Source organism: Gaeumannomyces tritici (genome assembly GCF_000145635.1).
Source record: "Gaeumannomyces tritici R3-111a-1 unplaced genomic scaffold supercont2.1, whole genome shotgun sequence".
NCBI classification, from domain to species: Eukaryota; Fungi; Ascomycota; class Sordariomycetes; order Magnaporthales; family Magnaporthaceae; genus Gaeumannomyces; species Gaeumannomyces tritici.
Genome location: NW_008804545.1, coordinates 728,270 through 751,854, shown reverse-complemented (window position 1 = coordinate 751,854; position 23,585 = coordinate 728,270). Strand labels below are relative to the sequence as shown.

General features: G+C 60.1%; 8 protein-coding genes across 8 annotated transcripts in view; 4 read left to right on the top strand and 4 right to left on the bottom strand.

The window, feature by feature from the left end:
* The first annotated feature begins 461 nt into the window (after nucleotides 1-461).
* Nucleotides 462-4,928, top strand: GGTG_00229 (hypothetical protein). Its single transcript, XM_009217971.1, has 3 exons — nucleotides 462-1,112; nucleotides 1,205-1,413; nucleotides 1,522-4,928. Exons 1-3 carry the CDS (start codon nucleotides 605-607, stop codon nucleotides 4,456-4,458), a joined length of 3,654 nt encoding a protein of 1,217 aa, XP_009216235.1. The 5' UTR covers nucleotides 462-604; the 3' UTR covers nucleotides 4,459-4,928.
* On the bottom strand, nucleotides 4,754-8,076 carry GGTG_00228 (hypothetical protein). The gene is made up of 5 exons (XM_009217970.1): nucleotides 7,420-8,076; nucleotides 7,205-7,341; nucleotides 6,001-7,114; nucleotides 5,504-5,924; nucleotides 4,754-5,410 (listed from the first exon to the last, which is right to left on the bottom strand). Exons 1-5 carry the CDS (start codon nucleotides 7,568-7,570, stop codon nucleotides 5,083-5,085), a joined length of 2,151 nt encoding a protein of 716 aa, XP_009216234.1. The 5' UTR covers nucleotides 7,571-8,076; the 3' UTR covers nucleotides 4,754-5,082.
* Nucleotides 8,077-8,613: 537 nt separating this feature from the next.
* Nucleotides 8,614-11,458, top strand: GGTG_00227 (importin subunit alpha-1). Its single transcript, XM_009217969.1, has 3 exons — nucleotides 8,614-9,234; nucleotides 9,727-10,236; nucleotides 10,302-11,458. Exons 1-3 carry the CDS (start codon nucleotides 9,001-9,003, stop codon nucleotides 11,214-11,216), a joined length of 1,659 nt encoding a protein of 552 aa, XP_009216233.1. The 5' UTR covers nucleotides 8,614-9,000; the 3' UTR covers nucleotides 11,217-11,458.
* A 487-nt stretch (nucleotides 11,459-11,945) lies between these two features.
* On the bottom strand, nucleotides 11,946-17,033 carry GGTG_00226 (pre-mRNA-splicing factor ATP-dependent RNA helicase prp22). Its single transcript, XM_009217968.1, has 3 exons — nucleotides 16,354-17,033; nucleotides 12,584-16,221; nucleotides 11,946-12,461 (listed from the first exon to the last, which is right to left on the bottom strand). Exons 1-2 carry the CDS (start codon nucleotides 16,723-16,725, stop codon nucleotides 13,177-13,179), a joined length of 3,417 nt encoding a protein of 1,138 aa, XP_009216232.1. The 5' UTR covers nucleotides 16,726-17,033; the 3' UTR covers nucleotides 11,946-12,461; nucleotides 12,584-13,176.
* Nucleotides 17,034-17,275: 242 nt separating this feature from the next.
* GGTG_00225 (hypothetical protein) lies at nucleotides 17,276-20,171 on the top strand. Its single transcript, XM_009217967.1, has one exon. It carries the CDS (start codon nucleotides 17,938-17,940, stop codon nucleotides 19,285-19,287), a length of 1,350 nt encoding a protein of 449 aa, XP_009216231.1. The 5' UTR covers nucleotides 17,276-17,937; the 3' UTR covers nucleotides 19,288-20,171.
* A 76-nt stretch (nucleotides 20,172-20,247) lies between these two features.
* On the bottom strand, nucleotides 20,248-21,075 carry GGTG_00224 (hypothetical protein; the record flags this gene model as incomplete). Its single annotated transcript, XM_009217966.1, has 1 exon — nucleotides 20,248-21,075. The coding sequence occupies one exon, from the start codon at nucleotides 21,073-21,075 to the stop codon at nucleotides 20,248-20,250; it is 828 nt and encodes a 275-aa protein (XP_009216230.1).
* A 424-nt stretch (nucleotides 21,076-21,499) lies between these two features.
* On the top strand, nucleotides 21,500-22,688 carry GGTG_00223 (hypothetical protein). Its single transcript, XM_009217965.1, has one exon. The coding sequence runs from the start codon at nucleotides 21,709-21,711 to the stop codon at nucleotides 22,426-22,428; it is 720 nt and encodes a 239-aa protein (XP_009216229.1). The 5' UTR covers nucleotides 21,500-21,708; the 3' UTR covers nucleotides 22,429-22,688.
* A 696-nt stretch (nucleotides 22,689-23,384) lies between these two features.
* The window catches only part of GGTG_00222 (hypothetical protein), a gene marked incomplete at both ends in the record, with an annotated part of 1,731 nt that continues 1,530 nt past the window's right edge, over nucleotides 23,385-23,585 (bottom strand). The window contains one exon of the mRNA XM_009217964.1: nucleotides 23,385-23,579. Within this exon, the coding sequence (XP_009216228.1) occupies nucleotides 23,385-23,579 (195 nt within the window). The remainder of the gene's footprint in view (nucleotides 23,580-23,585) is intronic.

Below are 23,585 nucleotides of genomic sequence, written 5' to 3'. Positions count from 1 at the left end.
CAAGATCATTGTCACTTTATCCTGTCGAGTTGCCCAGGTAGACTCCGTATTGGAAGGACGCCTTTTGTTGAGTGTGGTGGTCGTTGGGAGGGGGGGTATATAGGGTTGCCATTATGTAGGTTATTGTGCGAGCACAATGGGACTCCATTCCATAAAGAGTATGAATGGCATTAGAAAATAAAAAGGAATTTACAATAGAAAGTAGAAGAATACGATTCCACAGACAACATGCCCCGCCAATGCTCGGATGGGTGCTTTTAACACACAAGGAACAGAGATGGTGCTGTTCTAATACTGTATAAACTGCAGCAGCCGGACTGTGTCACACGGCTTTCACTGAATGACAGAATGGCGCCAATAGAGGGGGTGTTATTGCCTCAGGCACCGACAAAATCAACCCACTCTGGGCGGCGCTAATGCGCCCGGGCCCCACATGGCAAAGCAGCTACAGAGTGTGTCACGTACAATCAATCGCGGAACGGTTGACGCGCTGCGACAATAAATAATCACGCCTAGCGAAAACGAAATCAGGGCGTCCTGGCTAGGAAAGGGTCGCATCCACGGCCCAGCGCCCAACGACCACCGCACATATCGCTGCCATTCAATGCTCTCTGCCAGACAGCCGCTCATGGAGGCTTCGGACAACAACGCGACTGCGTCGCCCGCCCCTGAGGACGGCTCGCGACGGAGCCGATCCGGGCGCGTCGTGCGGGCCCCATCAAAGTTCACCCCCGAGGCTGCGCCCGCCGCTGGCAAGCGCAAACGCCCCGAAGACCACGACGATGACGACGACGATGATGACACAGACGATGACGACAACCAAGGCCACGGCAACGGCGAGAACCTGGAGAACGAGCCGCCTGCCTCCGATAGCGAACTGAGCGACCCCGACGACGACATCGACGATCCCGACGACCAGGACCACGCCGCCATAGCAGGCCATGCGCGATCAAAGAAGAGGCGGCCGGCGTCTTCAAACAAGGTGAAGAAGCCGGCCGCGAAGAAACCAAAGATCAATGGCTCCACCCCCACCTACGCTGCCGACCTGCCCAGCAGGCCCAAAAAGGCGGCGCGTGTCGCAATCGTCGACAACGACGGAGAGGGCCTCTATGGTGAGCGCTAGGCCCCTGGATACGCGTCGCGCAACCTGAGAAATATGGTGGAGACACGAGTGTGGACGCTGACTTTGCTCGTGGCCGCACAGCTGATGTCTTCGGGTCTGGCGCGCGCGCCGACGACGTTGCTGGCCGCTGGTACACCAGCTACAACGAGGACAAGGCCGCCGCCGTCAAGGACCTGGTCAACTGCGTCCTGCAGGCGGCCGGCTGCCAGCACCAGATCAGCGAGGACGACGTGAACGACCCTGATAACTGCGAGAACCGACTCGCCGAACTCCAGAGTCTCTATGAGGATGTAAGCCTAGCTCGCTGCCTTCGTGACAGCTCACCCCTGCACACCCCCCAAGACCCCGCCCCCTGACCCCTGTCGCGATATTGCGCCTAATGCTTCCCCTACCATCAGCAACAACTTGCCGAGTATCCCTTGATCGCCAAGTCGCGCACGACGCGATCCTTCCGGACGCTGCTTGTCGAGTTCTTTGGCTCCCTCATCACCGTGCTGCACGAGACCCAGGCGCTGTACGAGGATGAGGCCCTCATGGAGAACATCGCCAGATGGGTGGCCACCATGTCGTCGTCAACCCTACGTCCCTTCCGACACACGGCCACAACGGTCTCACTTGCCATGCACTATGCGCTCGTTAATGTCACTAGGAAGGTCGACGAGCGCATCATCAAGATCACGCAGCAGCTCGAGAGCGAAAAGGGTCGCAGGAAGGACAAGGCCAGTAGGGACAAGATCGCGTCCCTGCAGGCTTCCCTAGACGAGGCCAACCAGCACAGGGAGGTGTGCGGCACGCAGATGACGGATCTGTTCGAGACAATCTTTGTGCACCGCTACCGCGACATCGACGTGCGCATCCGGACAGAGTGCGTCGAGGCCCTCGGCACATGGATCTACCTTCTCCCCACAGTGTACATGGAGCCCGAATACCTCCGCTACCTCGGCTGGATGCTCACGGATACGAACCCTGGGACCCGCGCCGAGGTTCTCCGACAGCTGGCGAGGATCTTCAAGCGGGACGCCGAGAAGCTCGGCCACTTCATCGAGCGGTTCAGGGATCGGCTGGTGGAGATGTGCACCAGAGACACGGACGTTGCCGTCAGGGTGGCCGCCATATCTGTCATTGACTGCCTCCGCGTGCAGGAGATGCTGCAGCCCGACGACATTGACCAGATCGGCAAGCTCATCATCGACGCTGATGTGAGGATACGCAAGGCCGTCTCGGACTTTTTCGTGCTTGGCATCGAGGACAGTGTCGAGCTCAAGATCCAGGAGATTGGAGGCAGCGAGGCCCTCGAGGAGGTCTTTGAGCAAGACCAGGATGCCTACGACTCGCCGCGCAAGGACTGGATCAAGATCAAGTGCCTCGCCGAGATGTTGGCGGGCTACGCGGCCGACGAGGAGCCGGCCCCCCCGCGCACCGAGGCGGTCGAGATTGCCACCGACGTCATTGAGCCGGCCTTCACCGAGACTCGTGTCACGCTGGCGTCGCAGGCACTATTCGAGAAGTTACCCGAAGTTAGCAACTGGGAAATTATCGCGGGTTACCTGCTCTTCGACCACAGCGTCAGCCAAGCGTCCAAGTCTAGATCCAAATCGAAGCCGACCGAGGCAACCTTCAGAGCCGCTGTCGCGCCCGAGGGCGAGGAGGAGGCGATCCTGCTCGAAGTCCTGGCTGCGGCTGTGCAGCTCAACCTAGCCCAGAACGTCGAGCATGACAGGCACAGGAAAAGACCGGCAAGGACGGCCGACGGCGAGGTGCCCGAGGGCACAGCCGTTCACCTCGCCGACGCCATCCCGCGCCTGCTGAACAAGTACGGCGCCGAGGCGAGCACAGCCAGGATAGTCCTGGGCCTGCACCACCACCTAGACCTCGAGGTTTTCCTGCAGCTCCGCCAAGACACCACCACATACGCCCGCCTCCTAGACGAGATATGTGCGCAGTTCCTTCGGCACGCCGACTCGGCCGTCATATTCCAGGCGACGCGTGCGCTACTTGTCGCGCAGAGGCACGAGGAGCTGAAGGAGCTGGCTGAGCGCAAGATCGAGGACCTGTGGCAGAACATTGTCGCTTCTCTTCGCAGGTTCGACAGGAGCACAGAGCTTTCGGTGCGCGGAAACCTGGACGAGAACGTGCTGCTTCAGCTTATCACGGTCGTCATGAAGATCAGCAAGCTGGCCAGCATCTGTCATTGCGTCCAAGTTCTCGAGGCCGAGGGCGAGTCGGACGAGTCAAAGTCGCCGGCCATCAACATCCTGGCCAATATGGTGTATCGCGGCCGGCTCGGCGAGGTCAACGACGACATCGATAATATCGAGGACGAGCTGACCGTGTACACCATCAAGGCGTGCAACTTCTACTTTGTGTGGAAGACGCACGACATCAGGACAGCCATCCAGAACAACTCCGACATACCAGACCCCGAGATTAGCAAGCTGTCGTACCTGCGCCAGGCATATGACACGAACCTGGTGCACACTTTCTCTTCGCGCGGTGGCTACGACGACCTCCGGCTCTTCGCCACGGGCAACCTCTGCGACCTCCAGCTCCTATGTGCCAGCATCGGCACAGCCGTCGCCACCTGCGGTGACCTGGACAGGTATACAGGCCTGAAGGTGCTGGTGCGCGAGACGGATCCGGGCCAGGTGAGCGAGATCATCGCCATTTACGACACGGCCGAGCGTCTGTATGGGCAGCGCGCGCGGCGCCAGCTAGGCGACGCTGCCGCTGACGACGACCCGCTCGACGAGGACGTTCTCAGCGACGACGAGGCCGAGGCTGACAAGGGCCGGACCGATGAGGGCCGCCGCGTAGCCGAGCTCCGGGCCGAGAAGAACCTGTGCGACATAGCCGCCAAACTCGTCATGATCGTGCGCGCCCGCATGATCGACCAATCCGGGCCCCGCGCCGGCCGCCTGCGCCGCCGCCTCTTGCGCAACCAACACAGGCTGGGGCCCAACTTCAAGGCCGTGGTGGCTTTCCTGGACGAGTCCAAGGACCCCGAGACCGTGGGCGCCGGCGCCGGCGACAGGAAGAAGAGCAGGTCTGCGGCGGCCAAGGGCAAGCTGCCCGCGATCGCGACGGCCGCCGCCGCCGCCGCCGCCGCCGCCGACTCGGCGGGCGGCAGGAAGCAGCACCTCAGCGACGAGATGGTGACGGCCGACGACATCGAGGACGACGAGCCAGAGCCCGAGGAGGGCACCGTTGAGGACCTGCGCCGCCGCGAGCTGCTCGACGACCCCATCGAGGACGAGCCCGAGGAAGAGGACGAGGATGAGGGCGGCGGCGGTGGCGGTAATGACGGCATGGATGAAGATAGCGTTATCGGGGACTAATCAGACGGCAGAGCAAGTAAGAAAAAAATATCTCATGGCGCTTGGTTTTATGGTTTTTCTTCCTCTTGGCTGTACCTATTTTCCGGCCTCAATTCTTCTCTTCGTCTACGTGTCTTTTTTTCTTCTCACCCCTTCACGGACGGACTGGGAGGACGATATTTGGCATGACTTGATTTCTTTTTTCTGTTCTATCCTTTATCCTCTTCCCTTTTGGGCACCTCTCGGAACCACCCGTTTCAGCCCTACCTGCCATTCATGATGGCATCCTATTAAAACGTCAATATCGAGCCCACCTACTTGGCTTCCCCATAAACTGCGAAAGCTGCATGTCGCGTCAGGTATATATCATGTTATTGAGACGAGACTTCACCGGGCTTGTCCACGAATAGACTGGCAAAGTTGTGTGATAAGCTAGGTAGTTCTCTATCCAGCAAGTCCCTTTTGTGAGAGGAGAGGACTACCGAAGTAAGGCAAGAGACATCGGAATTGCGTGACAAGATCGCCCACACATGTTCCACACAACGCATTGAAGCGCACACACCAGATCGTTTCGTGAATGCGTTCGAAACGCTTGCACAAAACCAAGCCTGACCGCAGTGCCAACCGCACCACAACCCGGCTCTCTCAGAATTGGTTCCTGATCTTGGTCCCGAACAGAGCAAAGGCGCGTTTCCACTTGACCCCCTCACCGGCATCGGCCTTCTTCTCATCGGTAGTCCTCGTCTTGATACCATACTGCTTGATGCAGCACGAGAAAGGGAGGTTGCGCAGCTGCTCCGCGTCTCCTCCCTGCACTGAATCTACGTCGGAACAGGGCGGTGGCAAGTTAGCCTCGAGGCGCTTTTTGACGTCCAGGCTATCCTTCCGGGACCTCTTGATCTCCTCCAGGTTTCCCCAGAGATGGAACATTTTCTCGCGCAGCTGGAGTAGCTGGCTGGGGCTGTCGCGGAGGCTATAGCCCGCTTTCGGTTAGTGCATCTCGCGACACAACATACTATTGGAAAGACAGATTGCAGCAAGGAAGTGAATAAAGGATGATACTTACTCTTCGGGGTCCAGGCCGGTCAGACACTGGCCTTCAAGCTTGTCAACAAGAACCTCGATGCGGTCCAGGGCTCCACCCCCGGGTTTTGGGACCGCGTCCTCCAGCACCAGTGTAAAACGCCACTCCCAGGCGTACGTGCCACCGCTACCGTCATAGCTGCTGCGGATAGAACTGCCGCCCGAGGACTCTCCGTCTTCGTCAGAAGAAAGCACGTCGAACTCGGTGACTTTGCGGCGAACGGCAAAGTCCTCGAGCTTGCTAGGGAAGAAGTCGACGATGCGGACCGCTGCTCGGTACTTGAGATTGACGAAGGGAAGCTCGATGGGGACCTTCTGTCCTTCGCCAGCATCGACCGCAATGGTGTTCACTTGAAGGATCTCGGAGATGGTGCTAGCCTTGCGACCAAAAGCCTCACATTGGACTGAGTTGACAGGGTCAGTAACTGCCAATCACACCAAGATGGATAGACTTGGCCATTGAAGCTGATAGAGACTCACCAAGTGGATTCAGGTCGATTGCCGGCGACTCTTCGATCTCGTTAGGAATAGGGGCTGTGGGCTCTGGACCCTGACCAGAACCATTCGACTGCCCATTTTTCAATTTTTCCAGCCTTTCAGCCGCACGCGCATTGGCCCTCTTTTTCTCTCGCTTCAGTTTGCTTTTGGATACGGGCTTGTCCTCTTCGTTTTTCCTCTTGGTGCCAGCAGCCATGGCGACAGGCCCCCCGCTAGCGCTCTGCCCGCTATCCACCGTCCAGGTCTTGAGAGCGTCACTGGCCGTGGGAAGAACATTGCTGGTCTGGCGTCCTGCTTTTCTCTCCTTCTTCTCGTGGTCACGCTTACGTCTCAGCGCTTCGACAAGGTGGGGATCGAGGCCGTCACGGTCAGCCCGGGTATCGAGCAAGGATACACAGACCCCGTGCTTGAACCTGTCTTCGTCCCGGTCGCCGCGCATGAAGCCTTCCAGGTTCTGTCCGTTTCTGCCGATCCGTATGTTGACGTTCCGTAGAGCAACCCAGGCGCCGGCCACGACGTTCTTGAGGAGGAAGGTCGCATGTGGTTCCCAACAGCTGAGCTGCAGCGACATCTTGCCAAAAGGTCCTGGCCACGCTGGAACAGACTCCGAACTTGCAACGCAAAACTTGTTCGTGTAGCCGTAAGGATCCCCATCTCGAAACCCATCACCAGAGAGACTGCCACTGGGGTCTGAGACGTGATCGAAGAAAGCGTTATTGACCGTGTAGTCGGTCACCCAGAGCGTGACTTTGTCCCCCAGGTTGTAGGGGGCTTTCACAGCTTGGACGACCAAGTCGTGAAACTTGTCGTGCGAGACCTTGTTCAGAGTACTGAATTTGGTGGCCACGTTTAAAGACCGAGTTGCCATCTCCTGGAACTCCTCGGCGGTGGGCAGAGAATACTTGTCGACGTTGTGATAGAGGTAGGAGACGTATTCGGTCTCTTTCTTCCCATACGTCTTGGTCTTTTCCCCAGCCTTGTTCTTCAGAGCAACTGAGGCATCTCCTGGCGGCCTGGGGATCCGGCTGGCTTCGTACACATTGAGAGTGGTTGAGCGGTGTGTGATGAGTCCTTGGTTGCCGGACCAGTTTTGGACCTGGGCACTCCAGTCAGCTGGCGGGCTTGACCAACCAGGTGGACAGGCGCAGGAGGAGCCATTCCCGACTGATGATGTGAGTTGACTAACCTTGACAGAGCTGACCAGCACGACATCTGCCCGATTGATGGCTGGCATCTTGTCCGGGTGACGAAAAATTGTGAGGCGAATGTCACGCTGATCATCGTCGGTAGAGAGGTCGAAGAGTGTGGCCTCCATCTTGAAGTCTACGCGGAATGTTAGCAGGCAGCGCTTTGGCACATCCATCAAGTGGCATGTGTTGCAGAGTCGTTGGGAGGACCTACCACTCCCCCTGGTTGGAACAGGCAGCCGGCAATCTTTGACGATGCCGACCAGGTTCACCAGGCTCCCAGGCCCGACACCCTCTTCGTCAAGAACGGCCTGGATGGAGACGAAGCCTTTCGGCAGAGCAGGCAGAACAGGCCCTGGATTCATCTTGAAAATCTGTTGGTCGAGACATCAACACCTTGGTTGCTGCGACATGGGTGGGAGAAGAATGGGGGATTCGACCTCAATAAATAGGTCGGCAAAAAGACTGGAAGAGGCACCCCGAGCATTGCGTGTTCCACCGTTAGGGTTCGCTGTTTGACACCTCCAGTGATGAAGGTGCTCCGGATGGTTTACAAGCACCAGGCTACCTGAGAATTCGCGACAGCCCGACGCGATCAATGGGCGCGCGCGCGTGCCCTACCCCGCGAAATCATGTGAAAGCACCGAACGTGCTCCAACCTAGCAGAGCTCTGTGCGCACGGACCATAAGCGGGCCCACTGGCTTCTGCAAAGCCTGGGCCCCATGGAGGGCGCAACCAGGTGTGGAAAAGAATGGAGAGGATATATATAGATGGGATTCCGTTGAAGACATCAATGGTAATAGCAAGGAGGCAGGCCCAAGGGCAGGTTGGAAATAGGGTTGCCATGGAATCCAGTCATTTCAATCTATCTGGCCGCTGTGGTGGGTAACACGGGGGTGCCGGATGGGGGAGACGCATTGCGACAAAGCGTGACCCGATGCGTACTCTCCGCGACCAGACATGCACCTTATCCCTAAAGTACCTCCTTAGGCACAGCCCCCAAGGTCTGGCCCAACAGGGAGACCGTGCAGGCAATCCCCTAACCCAAACCGGTGGCACGGACTTCTGGGGGCGGTTGCTTCCCGCCGCCTCGCGGCGTCACCTTGTTCAGGGCTTCATCAGGGTCTTGATCGGTGCGAGGAAGCAGGACGGATCGGGAGAAACAACACGAACAGTCTCGCCACTTTTCTGTCAGATTCCAACACGTGGCCGCCTTCCAGCCCAATCTTTGATTTGTTTAGGTTTACACGTCCAGGTTTGAAATTTGATCATTTAGTAGCCCCAGCCGGCCGGCCAGTGTTGTTTTATTGCCCCACCCAAGTGTGGCCTTGGGCCTTAGGCAGGAACGCCTACGCAGGGCGCGGCCCGTCTGGCACTGTGCGGTGCAGCGAGTCGCTGCAGGGAGAGCCATGGTATTGATGCAAGCAAATAGGCCCGTTCCACTGCCCGCCGCTCGCTCCGGCAACTCAAAAAAGCTTTCCCGTTTCCCACACGGTCAAGACAAAGAGACCCAGAAGGCGAGCCTTTTAACCCATCGTCTTTCCTTTTCCCCCCAACTCGCACCCTCCTTTTGTTGTTACGCCAGATTTTTCCTTTCCACCCCGCCCGCCACCGCTCAAGCTTGTGACTGGCAATTCCTCTGGCCGAACCCGTCGCATTTCTGAAGCCCGCAACCCACGCCGCCCTGCTCTCGGCTGCTCGACAGCCTCCCACGCCCGTCCCTCCTCCGCCAGAACCGCAGAACCCACCCCTCCCTAGAGCCTAGAGCCTCGACGCTCGACACGCGCAGCAACCATGGCCGACCGGTACATCCCCGAGCACCGGCGCACCCAGTTCAAGGCCAAGAACACCTTCAAGCCCGATGAGCTGAGGAGGCGCCGCGAGGAGCAGCAGGTCGAGATCCGCAGGGCAAAGCGCGAGGAGAACCTGGCCAAGCGCAGAGGAATCGGCACAGGCGCCGACCGCCCTGGCGCCTCGCTCGGCGCTGCCCCTGACAGCGACGATGACACCGCTCCGACCGAGTCTCAGGTATGCCGGATCTTTTCCCAGTCCTTTCGGGGATATTTTCCTTGTCGTTGCCGCGCACTTGGCCACCGTGTCGGCCTAAGCGCCTTGCACTCGCGGCGCGGGGTTTTCAACTAGGCCTCAGTTTGGTCTTGCTCGCGCTCGGCCTTTTTTTTCCAACCCCGATCCACCTTCATCTCGCAAACAGACATGTATTTTTTCATTCCTTTTCTTTTTTTTTTTTTTTTNTTTTTTTGCGATGGAAACCGATGTCTGCCCCCGCTCCCCACCTTCGTACTTGCCTCTCGTCCCCTCCACCCTGCACCCCTCCATCTGGTATCCCCTCCAATAGCCTGGTCTCCTACGAGGCTGCGTGTTTGCCTTGCATAACGCCGGCCACGCCCCATACAAACACTTCGGAAGAAGGCATTGGGAACATGACTTTCTTGCGACCATGCAACCCCGGGTTTCGGCTCTTTGCCTCGCGCCAGCGCTAACGCCACCGACTCTATTTAGCTCAACGAGGACCTCCCCCAGATGGTACAGGGCGTTTTTTCCGAGTCAATCGATGCCCAGATTCAGGCCACCACCAAGTTCAGGAAGCTGCTCTCCAAGGAGCGCAACCCCCCGATAGAAGAGGTCATCAAGACCGGCGTCGTCAGCCGCTTTGTTGAGTTTCTTCGTTCGCCACACACCCTGGTCCAGTTCGAGGCTGCCTGGGCCTTGACCAACATTGCCAGCGGCTCGGCCACGCAGACCCAAGTCGTCATCGAGGCTGGTGCTGTTCCCATCTTTGTGGAGCTTCTGGCTAGCCCCGAGCCCGATGTAAGGGAACAGGCCGTTTGGGCGCTGGGTAACATTGCAGGCGACAGCCCTCAGTGCCGTGACTATGTTCTCAACTGCCAGGCGCTGAAGCCACTTCTCAACTTGCTCGGAGACAGCCGCAAGTTGAGCATGCTCCGCAACGCGACGTGGACTCTGAGCAATTTCTGTCGTGGCAAGACCCCTCAGCCCGAATGGGGAACCGTAAGTTACCCCGCAACTGACCCAAGTCACTTTCCCGTTCTCGGCCTAACCCGTGGTTGCTCCAGATCGCACCCGCTCTTCCCGTGCTTGCGAAGCTCGTTTACTCGCTTGACGACGAGGTTCTGATCGACGCTTGCTGGGCCATCTCGTATCTCTCGGATGGCTCCAATGACAAGATCCAGGCCGTCATCGAGGCTGGAATCCCACGCAGGCTTGTGGAGCTGCTCATGCACGCCTCCACCTCGGTGCAGACCCCTGCTCTCCGCTCGGTCGGCAACATTGTGACGGGTGATGATGTGCAGACCCAAGTTATAATCAACTGCGGAGCCCTCCCGTGCCTCCTTTCCCTTCTCGGCTCCAATAAGGATGGCATCCGCAAGGAGGCCTGCTGGACCATTTCCAACATCACTGCTGGAAACTCGGCCCAGATCCAGTCGGTTATTGATGCCAACATCATCCCGCCCCTCATCCACCTCCTCTCCAACGGCGACCTTAAGACCCGCAAGGAGGCCTGCTGGGCTATCAGCAACGCGACCTCGGGAGGCCTGCAGAAGCCAGAACAGATCCGCTACCTTGTTGCCCAGGGATGCATCAAGCCACTTTGCGACCTTCTGGCATGCCCCGATAACAAGATCATCCAGGTTGCGCTCGATGGCCTCGAGAACATCCTCAAGGTCGGCGATCTCGATAGGCAGGCGGCCGGCGAGGGCCAGGACGCGATCAACCGCTTTGCGCTCTTTATTGAGGAGTGCGGCGGCATGGAGAAGATCCACGACTGCCAGACCAATGCCAACGAGGAGATCTACATGAAGGCGTACAACATCATCGAGAAGTACTTTTCGGACGACGACGACAACGCTGAGGACGCCACACAGGCCCAGGGTGCCAACGGCACCTTTGGCTTCAGCGGCGCCGAGGGCGGCGCTGCCCAGCCAGGCCAGTTCAGCTTCGCCAACGGTGGCGAGTCGATGGACATGTAAAGCGCTGCAGCCGGGCTGGTCTTGTCGCAGATGGCTTGGGAAGCAGGCAATCGGACCTGCCCACCTTGATCCGACCAAAATACGTTGTCTCAACCTTCACATCACAAAAACGACCATCCTGTCTGTCTGATTGGTAGCACACCCCTTGCCCCCCGATTCCCCCACACCCCCTCCCCCTACTGGCGTTTGTTATTTTCTGCATTTTTGCCGCTAGGCGAGAACGAGAAGACGGGCCCTTTGGTAGCTTGAAAGCTCCAGCCCAATGCGGTGTTGAAGACACAGGCGACGATGAAGATGTTAATGCGGACTGGAAGGATGTGAAAGGACCAGGGTCTTTAATGGTTGCTTTAAAGCTCCAACCCTGAAGAAAAATAAGCGCGAGAAATCTGATCGCGAGCCCAGGGGGACGCGCCCAGTAGGCGCGCACCCACCGCCGAGCCCCGCCGGCACGATGCGTAAACCCGTCGCGCACCACTCCGCCTCGGCCAACAAGGCCGATGGTGGGGGACGGCAGAGGGGGCAAGACGGACAGTCTGGCAGACCAAGACTTGCCGGTGGAAACATCGATTGTCAGCTAGTGCATGACGGGAAGAGCGATGCCCCGGGGAAAAACAAGTCTTGAAACACCCCATTTAGCAGTGTTGTGGATATCTTGAAGAGTTGAAGCCAGGGACCAAGTGGTCGTTGGCACTTTCGAGGTTAGCAAACAGCACCCTTTAGTATCGATCAAGCCGGCGACAGTGTCGAGTTCGTATTGCCCGCTTACGACTCGTCGCAGTTGCCAAAACAAAACAATCGATTCTGGACCATGTATGAACATAACCCTGGTGATCCCTGCATGCCTGTTTGTGCTTTGGTTTGACAGTGAACAAAGCATACGCTTTCGAGATGGAGTGCGTTACCCATTCCAAGGTGGTGCAGAATCTAGGCCTCTGTATGTAATTTTCTATGGAGCCCCTGCCCAAGATACCAATGTGCCTGGTCGATCTTTTTTTTACGCATCCAAACCGTCAAACTCAATCAGCTTGATGACGGCCTTCACAACGTCGTTGTCTGCGAGCTCCAGGGACGGGTTGTCGACCTTGAGGGCAATGACATCGTCGACCATGCCGCGCAGACGTGAGATCAACACCCCTATACGGGCCCAGCCCCGCAGGCGCAGCCAGCCGTCGACGACCAGCCCACGACCAAGGGTATCCAGCTCGATGGCACCCGAGAACATGAGGAGCGTGTACGCGTTGAAGGCTGTGCCGCTCGTGTGTTAGCGCTATGCACCTTTTTTTTCTTTTTTTTTCTTTTTTTTTTGCCTGCCTGCCTCTATGGACAAATACTCGGTTGCAGAGGAAAGTAGTGTGAGAACCACTTACGCGTGAGATCCCGGATAAACACCTTGGAGGTGGAGATGATGGAAAAGTAGGACAGGAAGGCGGCGTTGCCCGAGAAGCCCTCGCTGTCGAATAGGGTGCTGCTGGGGTGGACAAAGGCGCGGCCGTGGTCCTGGGTGTAGTAGCGGATGGTCTTGGCCTCGGGGTCGAGCTCGACGGTGCCCGACATGGAGGTGGCGAACTTCTTGTCCGGGAACTGGATGCGGGCGATCTGGGGCGCAAAGGCGGATGCGGTCAGGGCGCGCAACAACGGCAAGTTCTGGGAGGACCTGGACCCTTGGCGCTGCTCGGCGGCGGCGTCGGCGCGCGACACGAGCCCCAGCTCCATGAGGGACTGGTAGTACTGGGTGCGGGCCGAGGCGACGTCGGACAGGGTATAGTGCGAGAGGAAGTTGTCGTCGCAGAAGGCGCGGACGCGGCGGGGCGGCACGGCCGGGTCGCGCGACAGGTCGTCCCAGGCCTGGAGGGCGCGCAGGTCGGTGAGGAGGTCGCCGTCGCCGGCGGCGAAGCGGGACCGTGCCTCGCGCGCGGCGTCGCGCTTGTCGGGCGGGGAGACGAAGACGCCCCGGCCGCCGCTAAGAAGGGCGGCGATGGAGACGCAGCCGTCGAGGCAGCCAAAGACGGCGCCGTAGACCATGAGCTTGCCGCAGCGCAGGTCGGCGGGGATGGCGGCCAGCTGGCGGCCGAGCGCGGTGAGCTCGTCGCCGTCGAGGCAGCATGCGGCGGAGCAGGGCCAGGGCGCCGTCGACGGCGGCGGCCTCGGGCGGGGTCGGGGCGCGGGCCAGGAAGCCGCGGACGTCGGCGACGCCCATGGCGCGCACCGAGAGGCAGAGCTGCTCGAGCGGGACGCGGCGCATCTCGGGCTCGGGCCGCTCGGGCATCTGGGCCTCGAGCTTGCGCGTGTAGAGCTTGTAGCACTCGCCCTCCTGCACTCGCCCCGCGCGGCCGCGGCGCTGGCGGCACGCGGCCAGGGAGGCGAAGGACTCGTCGAGGCGGCGCATGTTTGTGACGGCGTCGTAGCTTGTCTCCTTGACCTTGCCCGTGTCGACCACGACGACGATGTCGTCGATGGTGATGGACGTCTCGGCCACGTTGGTGGCCACGACGACCTTGCGCTTGCCGGGCGGCGGGGGCGCGAAGACCTTGCGCTGCTCGCGCGTCTCGAGCGAGGCGTGCAGGGGCAGCACGTGCAGGCAGCTCACGGCGCGGAGCATGGCGCAGGCGCGGTTGATCTCGGCCACGCCTGTCAGGAACACGAGGATGCCGCCGCTCTTCTTCTGGATCGACAGGTCCTCGTCGATGGCCTTGGCCGTCTCGAGCAGGAGGTTGTAGTTGATGCGCGAGCCCAGGTTCTGGATGGCCTTGGCCACGGGGTCGGCGTCGGCGCGCACGTTTGCGGTGCCGAACTCGGTCATGCGGATCACGTCGTCGAGGTAGTAGTCGGTCACGGGGAAGGTCCGGCCGGCGATCTCGACCATGCCGACGCTGAGGCCGTCCTCGGAAAAGTAGTTGCGGAACGTGGCCGAGTCGAGCGTGGCGCTCATGAGGATGAGCTTGAGGTCGCGCCGCCGGCCCTGGCGCAGCACGTCGCGCAGGATGCTGAGCAGCAGGTCCGTGTCGAGGCTGCGCTCGTGGACCTCGTCGATAACGACGTGGCTCACGTCGGCGAGCGACGCCGCCACGTCCTCGACGCGCCCGCCCGACACCTGTAGCCGCCTGAGCAGGACGCCCGTCGTCACAAAGGTGATGCGCGTGCGTGGGCCCGTCTTGGTCTCGCCCCTAATGGAGTAGCCGACCTCGTGGCCCACGCCGGGGCAGCAGCGCTCCTCGCTGACGCGGTCCGCCAGGCCCAGCGCCGAGATTCGCCGTGGCTGCGTCACGACCATGTTGGCCGCGTAGCCGAGGCCGCGCGAGTACAGATCGTCGAGAATGAACTGGACCGACTGCGTCGACTTGCCCGAGCCTGTCTCTCCGGCGATGATGGTGACCTGGTTCTCCATGACCGTGGCCACGAGCTCGTCGCGCACCTGCCACGCCGGCAGCTTCTGCCTCTGGCCCAGCATCTTGCGGTACGCCGGCGCCTCCTGTCGCCGGAGCCACTCTTCCTTGCTGGCGTTGTCGGGCACCCAGCTGATGGGTTTTGGCCGCCGCCCCTTTCCGCGACCGACCGCCCTCCGGACCGACGAGGGCTTCTCCTCTGACGCCGCCGAGGCCACGGCGGCGATGTCGCGCAGCGGGCCCGGCCGGTCGATGATGTCGTTGATGCATTCCTGCACCCACGAGACAACAAAGTAGATCTTGGTTTCCTCGCCCCTGAGTGACTCGTCCATGTAGGAAAGCGCGCGCTTGATGATGCTGAGCTTGATGTAGGCCGGCAGGGGCGCAACCAGCGAGAGAATCAGCTGCTCTGGGTAGTGCGGCGACTTGCGGAACTGCATGAAGATCTCCGCGTCCTTAACGGGCCCGACTTTGACGTCTTCAAGTTTGATTTGGCACACGTCAGCGCTTGGGCGGCTGAACAGCTCGCCAAACACAGACTCGAGACTTTCCATCTCCTCGGTCCAAACCTCGTCAGGTTCGCGCCAGGACTCGGCTGCGTCATCGGCGGAGGCAGCAGCATCGCCTTGAGTGGCACCCCCGCTGGATAGAAGGACTTTTTGGAGAGCCTCGGCGGCCCGACCCTCATCGCCTCCAGACTCATCAAAGACCTTTTTGCAAAGCTCGGCCGAGTAGCCAGATTGGGCCAGCCTCTTGATGGCGCCCTCCCTCTTGAGGTCCGTGGCACCCACGGTGACGCCGGCAGTGTAGCTCTCGGGTAGGGCCCAGCGCGGTAGGTCGTCCTCGGGCACGTGGATAAGCAGCCACTCCAGAGTCTCCTCGCGATCTTTACACTCCTCGACTGCCTCCTCGACGTGGCTCTCGCGGAAGCCCAGCTCCTTGAGCGACGTGACGACGGCCACCTTTTGTTCAGGGCTCATGGCTATGCCGTTGGGGTTCCACACCGACAGGCGCCGCAGCAGGCCCTCAATCAGCGTGCGCGTCTTGTTGCCCATCTCGACCTTGGGCGCTGTCGTCCAGCCCCTCATCGGGTCGAACCCGCCTCTCCCTCCTCCTCCTCCTCCTCCTCCGCCGCCTCCCCTACCCCGGCCACTTGGAGACCCTGACCTGCTGCCGCTTGCAGAGTTTGCGGCGTTGCTCCTCAGCACGAGCCCCGCGGCGCCCGGCAGGCTGGCGGCCTTCTCCCTGACGGCCTGCTGCTGGGCGCGCAGCTTCTCCTTTGCGGCCTTGGCCTCCTCGCGCTCGCGCAGGGCGGCAAAGGGGTCGGCCTCGTACATCCAGGCCTTGCCCTCCTTGACGTCCTCCTTCTTGAGGGCCTGGAACTCGTCGCGCCAGAGGGAGCGGTAGTCTGGAGGCAGCATCATGTGCATGTTCTTCATGCTGCAGACGCGGAAGAGGCCATAGGTGGCGGCGAAGTGCTTGGCCTCGAGGGCCGTGGGCCTGTAGGCCAGATGCACGTGGCTAGGCGGCAGCTTGAAGGGCTCTAGCTTGGCCATCTCGCCCGTCTTTGGGTTCTTGGCGGCAAGGCGGACGAAGACGGAGAAGCCCTCTTTTGTTTTGCGCTAGATTTGGCATTAACATGGATTTTTTTTTCTTCTTGATATGGTAGACGAGCTATGTATGGAGGGAATGGTAGGCAAGAGGAAGGTTTCTGCTGACAGTGCTGGCTGACGACAGTCGACAAGTTTCCTTACAGTGTCATAGTCGGGCCTCTCCCACTTCATCTTCTGGCAGTGCTCCGAGAGCAGGTTGACGGGCAGCTTGCCGGTCCATGAGGAGCCGCCGATGATCTGTTTCGCCGTAGGCTTGGGCGGGCCATCAACCGCCTCGCCAGCGGCAGCGCTGGCGCCCGCCCCTGAGCTCGATCCTCCTCCGCCTCCGCCTCCGCCTCTCCTGCCCTTCCCGTCGCCATCCTTGGTGGAGGTGGTGAAGACGATGAAATCGTCCTCGGCGGGGGGTTTCTTGGCCTTGGTGGCCTTGCTGGAGGACGTAGAGGCAGCCGCTAGAGCCGGAGCCGGGGTCTTGCTTGAGCCGCCGCCGCCCTTCTCTTTGCCCTTTTTCACCATGGCGGTCAGTGCGGGATTTGGGGGGAGATGCACGGGACGATGCCACTGGCCGGGCCGCTGACCGCGAGTTTTTTCTTTTTGGCCTCGAGGAAAAAGCAAGAAAACTCCCGACCACGCCTTTCCCCCTTGAGCCTCTCTTTGCTTCTTTTGTTTTTTTCCCTTTAATTTTCTTTCCTTTTTGTTTGTCGCTTTCCCTTCTGTTTGAGCCGAGTTCAGATACCCGTTACTTTGCAGGGGCTCTGTCGCCGAGTGACAGTCAGCCTTCCCCCAGAATAGCACTCGTTTCCAGGCTGATTGCGGCAATCACACCTGGGCTCCTCGAGTCTGAGCATTCCAGCCGTGCCTCCCGTCCACAGCCACCTTAGCTTTGTAAAGTGTGGGGCGTGCCGGGTTCTGGTAGTCCAGTAGCGTCTTTTAATTGGCCACGGTTGTTTGATGTTTGACTCCAAACAATTGTGGACCCCCAGTAGGGGCGGGCTGGTGCAGTGACTTGGCGACGACCAAGCAGTGCTCTGAGCAGCCAGGAGTGGAGTCAGCGCAGTAGGAAATTCAAAAGCAATTCGCCTGGAGAAAATATGATTGGCAACTCGAGGCTGATTTGCACGCTTCATCGACGCTGCCTTTGCTTTGCCGCCCCTGCCGAGTTTGCTTTTCTTTTCTTTGCTGCGCTGAAAGAAGGATCCAGTACGTAGAAGGAGCGCGTCTGACGGCACAGATAATACCGGAAAACACGCACACACGGATCGGACACCTCGTGCTTCCTTGTGGCCTGGGAATTTGCCGAGCGTCGGAAACCTTCGACCGTTGCTGCTTCTGATTGGAGGCACGTGCGTCACACACTCTGCGAAGCACCGACGGGCTTCTGGCCGCGCTGGCCACAGGCCTGAGTTCCCCACCCAAAAGATCCGTTTATTTACTTGCAGGGCTCCCTGGACACGCAAGGCCAGCTCTGGAGGATCGCCAACCGCCAGGCGTCGGATGAGAGTTCGCTGACAATCAACACGAAGCCTCTTTTTTTCTTTTTTCTTTTACTCACTGTGACCTCACTGTCGCTCCAATCACTCCCCACCCCTCCCCTCCCGCCCCGAGGCCGGCGCCCGATTCGCGTCTTTCCGGTAATGCCCCAGAGTGTGCGTCGTGCTTGCATCGACCTGGCACCACCACCACCAGCTTAGCTGTCGCGAGGTCGTCCCAGTGACCCACCAAAAATCAATGGAGACTGCTCCAGGATACCGCTCTGCATCTAAGCGCGACGAGGATCCCAAGCGGGGTCCAGTTCCAGTTCCGATGCCCGCCCACGGCCTGACGCTGCCAACACCGCTCAAGTCGCCGGCACAAGCCTTTCAGCGCGACCCCGTCGAGGCCCTGCGCGACCTGCAGTCCGACGCAGAAGCCGACACGCCCGGCGGCCCCGCCCACCCTGACGACGACGACGCTGACGACGATAGCATCGCCGACGCGTCTCATTCCGCCGATGGCCAGCTCGCCGCCGAGGTTGCCGCCGCCGCCCAGGCAGCACACGACAGTCTTGCCGACGACAGCGACGATATAAAACACGAGAATCACGTCTCCGATGGCGTCGTAGATCCAGCAGCCGCGGCCGCCGCAGCTGCTGCTGCTGTCGCCGCCGCCGCAGTAGGCGCCGCCCCGGACCCTGGCCAGCAACCTAAACCGCGCTTCAGATACGACGCCGAGAAGTTGCTTCTTACGGGCCCCGAAACCTTGGATACATGGCTGGCGCAGACGGAGGCCATCGCGACTGCCACCAACTGCTATGCCGAGCTCACGCAGCAGTTCAATGTGGCCACCTTCCCACCCGACGGGACGGTCATGGCCTTGATCTGCAGCGCCCGCTTCAACACGGCCTGGCGCATCCTGGAGGAGACCATATCAGGCCCCGTGTGGGCTATGATGCGCGTGTACAACCTCCAAGGTCACTACAAGTCCCACTTGCTACCATACGACCTGTACAACTTTGCTCGCTGGGCTGCTGGTCGCATGCACCTGGCTGGCACCGAGGAGCAGCCCCAGGATGAGCGCATGGCCATGATCACGGAGCAGTCCATCGCCAACCAAAACTTCTATCCGAGTCCTAAGTGCTACACGGATGGCTGTACCTGGCTCAGTGACAAGCTGCACGAGCTCATCCGGCTGGGGGACTGGAGGGTTGCGGCCGCTATGTACGACCCGCTTCCCGACTGGGCCCCCAGGCCGCCCGCTAGTGTCGAGTCCACGCAGGGAAGCCCCAGCACCGACTCCCAAAACCTGGGCCAGCCACAGCAGGAGCATGATCAGCAGCAACAGCAGCCACAGCAACAAGTACATCAGCAATCCAACGGGAAGGTTGAGTATGCATCACAATACCCTCCACTCCCCGGCGGACAGACGGACGCGCAGCCCTCGGCGGCCACGTCCTCATATGGCTACGCCGCTCCCACGGGATCATACCCTCGGCCCCCCGGGCCCAGCGAGGAAAGCCCCAAGGTGGAGGCACCAGGGAGGGTAGATGATAACCCGCCTCCCACTAAACGTCGACGGGGGAGGCCGAGCAAATATGCCTGAAGTCAAGAATGGCGCAAGCTGGTGCTCTCTCAGGTCCGGTCCTGGGTGACGCACCTGGCTGCGTCTTGGGGCGGTTTCGCTTTTTCTTATTTATCCCTGCTTTTACTGCTATTCTTCTCTAAACCCTATTGTTTATTTCAAGCAGCAACGCCACTGGGCTCATCGGCATACTCTCCCCTCCTCGTCTATGCTGGTGGGATAGTAGATGGCGTCGGTGGTGGCCTCGTATGCGGGTCGTTGGGCCTGGTGTTCGGCGTGGGCGTCTTTCATCGATACTTGGGATGCGGCGTGGCGTTGTTTTCTCGGGAACATCATGCCAGAGGAGTCGTGAAAACAAAACGAATCGGAGGGACCGGGCTTAGGTATGGAGCAAAACGCGTTACAGGAGTCTTTTTTTCGATGTATGATGGAACACCAAGCCACCCTTTTCTGCTTTTATTTCCCGTCCGCTTCACTATTCCCATGCCTAATTTATTGCTCGCTTTCTTGGTCGAGCACCTGGTATTTCTCTCCCCTTTGTCACTTTTCTTCCCACTGATTGTCCCTTTTCTGCTGCACGAGGCAACTGCTGCCGTTTACGCAGCGGCGCCCATCTGCGTGGGAAGGAGCCGAGGTTAGGCTTCACGGTTAGGCTTTGCGGCGGCGGGGCCAAGGGCAGAAACAAGGGCATCCGGGGTAGAGACTATACCATGGGAGGATTCCTGCGATTGCACTTCTCTGCGATAGTGGGCTGTCTCGGACGGGTCCAAACGGTCTCACGAAACAGCGAATCTCTTTCTTTTTCTCTTTCGGCTGTTGAATGAACAGCGGTTACGCATGGTCGTCGTAGGAATCAGCAGATAAAAGAAGTATACCATTTCCATCAAGTCCCATGATATACTCGAGGGATATGGTCTCGCTGCGGGCAGGGTGCAGTCTCGGCTCCGCGTGCTGGTTCGACGCTAGCTACCGAATCAAAAGCTAATAGAACCCCTGAAACGTGTCCTCCTTGTCGCGCGCGACCCGGGTGACAGCGTCCGCGACGGGCTCATCGCCCCCCACGACGTCGAACGCGAGCCCGACGGCGGCGCGGTCCCGGACGCACTCGACGAGCACTGCTGCGACGTCGGCGCGGCTGACGGTCCTCCTGCCCGCGGCGCTCAGGCAGCCGGGGACGCGGCCCGCGGCGACGGTGCCCTTGGCGTCCTCGGCGGGACCCAGCCCTCCCGGCCGCACGACGGTGAAGTCGAGCCCCCTGCGGTCGTTGCCCCGGCACAGCTCGGCGTCGGCGGCGAGCTTGGCGCGCGCCCACGCGCCCATCGGCCCGCCCCAGAGCCGGTCGCTGCCCGCGACGTCGTCGGGCGTGTACCACGGCGGCACGGGCTTGTGCTCGCGGTCGCGCAGGTCGAGCATGGAGACGCTGACGAACCTCTTTGCCGCCGCCGCTGCCTGGTTTTCGGCAACGACGACCTGGGCGCAGGCGTCCATGGCCTTGACGGCGGCGAGGTGGTCGACGGCGTCGATGCGGCCCGGGTCGGCGCCGAAGGGCGCGCCGGCGCACCACACCACGACTTCGGGGACCGGGTCGGCGGCGCGGATGGCGGCGGCGAGGTCCGCGACGGTGCAGGTCTCGAGGTCGAGGGCGATGACGGACCGCACGCCCAGGCGGCGCAGGTCGTCGGCCTGCGACGGGTCGGCGCCCGCGCGGATCAGGCTGTGCACCGCGTGCGGCGGGTCCTGCGCCAGGAGCTGGGCGGTCAGCTGCCGGGCCAGCTTGCCTGCGCCGCCGAGGATGAGGGTTGTGGGCATGTTTGTGGTGCGTTGGGCGCGGGGTGTGTAGACAGATGTGTCTGAGAGGGTGGGGTTGGAGGGTGTGAGAGTGAGGTACTTGCTGAGTTGGGGTTAGGTTATGAGGCCGAAAGCAGATCGGATTTGACATAATCAATGACGATCCGTAGGATATCATCTTTGGATCCCATTGTTGCTTTGTTCATCAGGCACAACACCTCGACACAATTTGCACGTTTGCGACTTCGGGTTCTTCATTCCATTGTCAGCCATGGGTACTATCATATCTTTGTGGCTTGTTGTTTCGTTAGTGAGCTGTTCTGGAAGTTGAAGTCTAGTGGTTGATGATGGAGAACGGTAGAAGCAAGATATTGACGCATTCCATCGAGCTGACGTTCACGGAGGCAACCAAAAATTAGCAGGCTCCACTATCTTTTGGTGGCTCATGTACTAACTGAGGTGCCGGCAACCATTGGAGCTAGCACGGTTCCAGTAATCCGAATCGTCCATTCGAACTTAGGCACATACCTTAAAGCAAAGTTATCATTCTTCAACAGGAATTTTCAAATCGATGACCCTCAATGTGGTCATAGAGGAGTCAGAGTGTCTGCAAGTGCTACGACAAAAAAAAAGAGCGAAACAATAAAACACAAGATGAACGCGGCCCAACAAGCCAACCTCACCCGCCTGCGCGCCGCCTTCCCGGGCCGGGCCGGGCTGGGCGCGTACCTGGATGAGCCCAAGGCGTGGCCGGGGTCGCGCGTCATCTTCCACACAGCCGGCCACGTCGCCATCCACGACCTGTACCCCAAGTCCTTCATCCACTGCCTGCTGCTGCCGCGGGCGCCGGCCAAGCGGGCCTTGCACCCGTTCGACGCGCTCGACGGGTCCGACCCGGAGTTCCTGGCCGAGACGAGGGCGCAGGCCGCGCGCCTGCGGTCGCTGGTCGCGGCCGAGCTGCGCCGCCTGCTGGGGCGGGACAGCGCGGCCGAGGCGGTGCGCAACGCGGTTCTGGACGGCACGGCCGACGCCGACGCCGACGGGGGGCTGCTTCCTGATGGCCGCGACTGGGAGGCCGAGGTGCGCGTGGGCGTGCACGCGGTGCCGAGCATGGACCACCTGCACATCCACGTGCTGTCGCCCGACATGGCGGGCTCGGGCATGAAAAAGAAGAACCACTACCTGTCCTTCAACACGCCCTTCTTCGTCGACCTCGCCGACTTCCCGCTGGCGGCCGACGACCCGAGGCGTCAGGGCGGCTTGATCAAGATGCACCCCATGGCCTGCTGGAGGTGCCAGAAAGACTTTGGGAACAAGTTTGAGGCCCTCAAGAGACATCTGGCTGAGGAGTTTGAGGAGTGGAAGAAGGAGTAGTCGACTGGTGTTGCGCTACAGTCTGGGGTTCACAATGTGTCTACGACGAGGGGGAGCTGGGCGACAAGGAAGAACAATAAATTTGTCTCAAGGCTTCGATCAACGGCAGAACAGACGAGGCATCACAGCCGAGTGCGAGGTGAAAACACAAATAATAAAGCAATGAGAAAACAAAGTCCCTGGTCCCCTTCCCAGCGCCCTGCCACCCGGATTCCGTCCACATGTCGTTTCCTACTATCTAGTGAGAACTTCAAACCTCCTCCCTACCTACCCTTTGATTATGTTATGTTAACTGAGCATTTGTATTATCCTTTGTCCCGTCGTGATCCCATGCGACGAGGTAGTACAAGAGAAATTGAGCACGCCCGAAAAGAAACGCAAGCGCAACCAGCAAAAACAGCAAAAAGACCAACCCCAGAGACGGACGGTAGAAATCCTGGACCGCCTAGCGCCACGGCGAGAGCAAGCTGCGCCAGCTACGTTCCACGGGAGGGGCTGGAGCAGCTGCGCCTTTGATGACACAAAGAATCGTCAATATCTTGCTTGGCGTGGTAGAGGCGACGCGCGAGATGGCACAAAGCGGCGTGGTTGGCGTGTCCATGCTTTTGTGCGGCACAAGATCCTCATCGCTACCAGCCCCCGTCGTCACTCTGGTCGATGAAGGAATCGACAGTCTGCTGGAGAGCTTCACGTGCCGGACAGGGTTGAAGGAAGGGCACAATTAGCTGCGATCTGCTTGTCCCAATCGCACCACCAAAGTGTTTTTTTTTCTTTCTCAGCATTCTCATCTTTGATTCCTCCAAAGGCGGCAAGGAGACTGACAGGCAAGGTCGGCAGGGATGAGCCGAGAGGGCAGTTGGCAAAGCACCAGCAACACAATCGTCATGGACCATCCACTTGGAGCAGGAGCAGCCGCAATAGCACTCAATATAAAAGGTAATGATGATGTGGGGGGGTTAGGACTTACCGTCGTCAAGCTCATCGTCCTGCTCCGCCTCGGCATCGTCATCGGCATCGGCGTCCTCGGCCTCGCCGCTGGCGGGCTCCTCGTCCTCAGCTTCCGCAGCAGCGGCGGCGCTCTTGCGGGCCTTGGCCGCGGCTCCCTTGGGGGGCCTGCCGCGCGGCTTGGGGCCACCGGCGGCGGCGGTAGCCTTCTT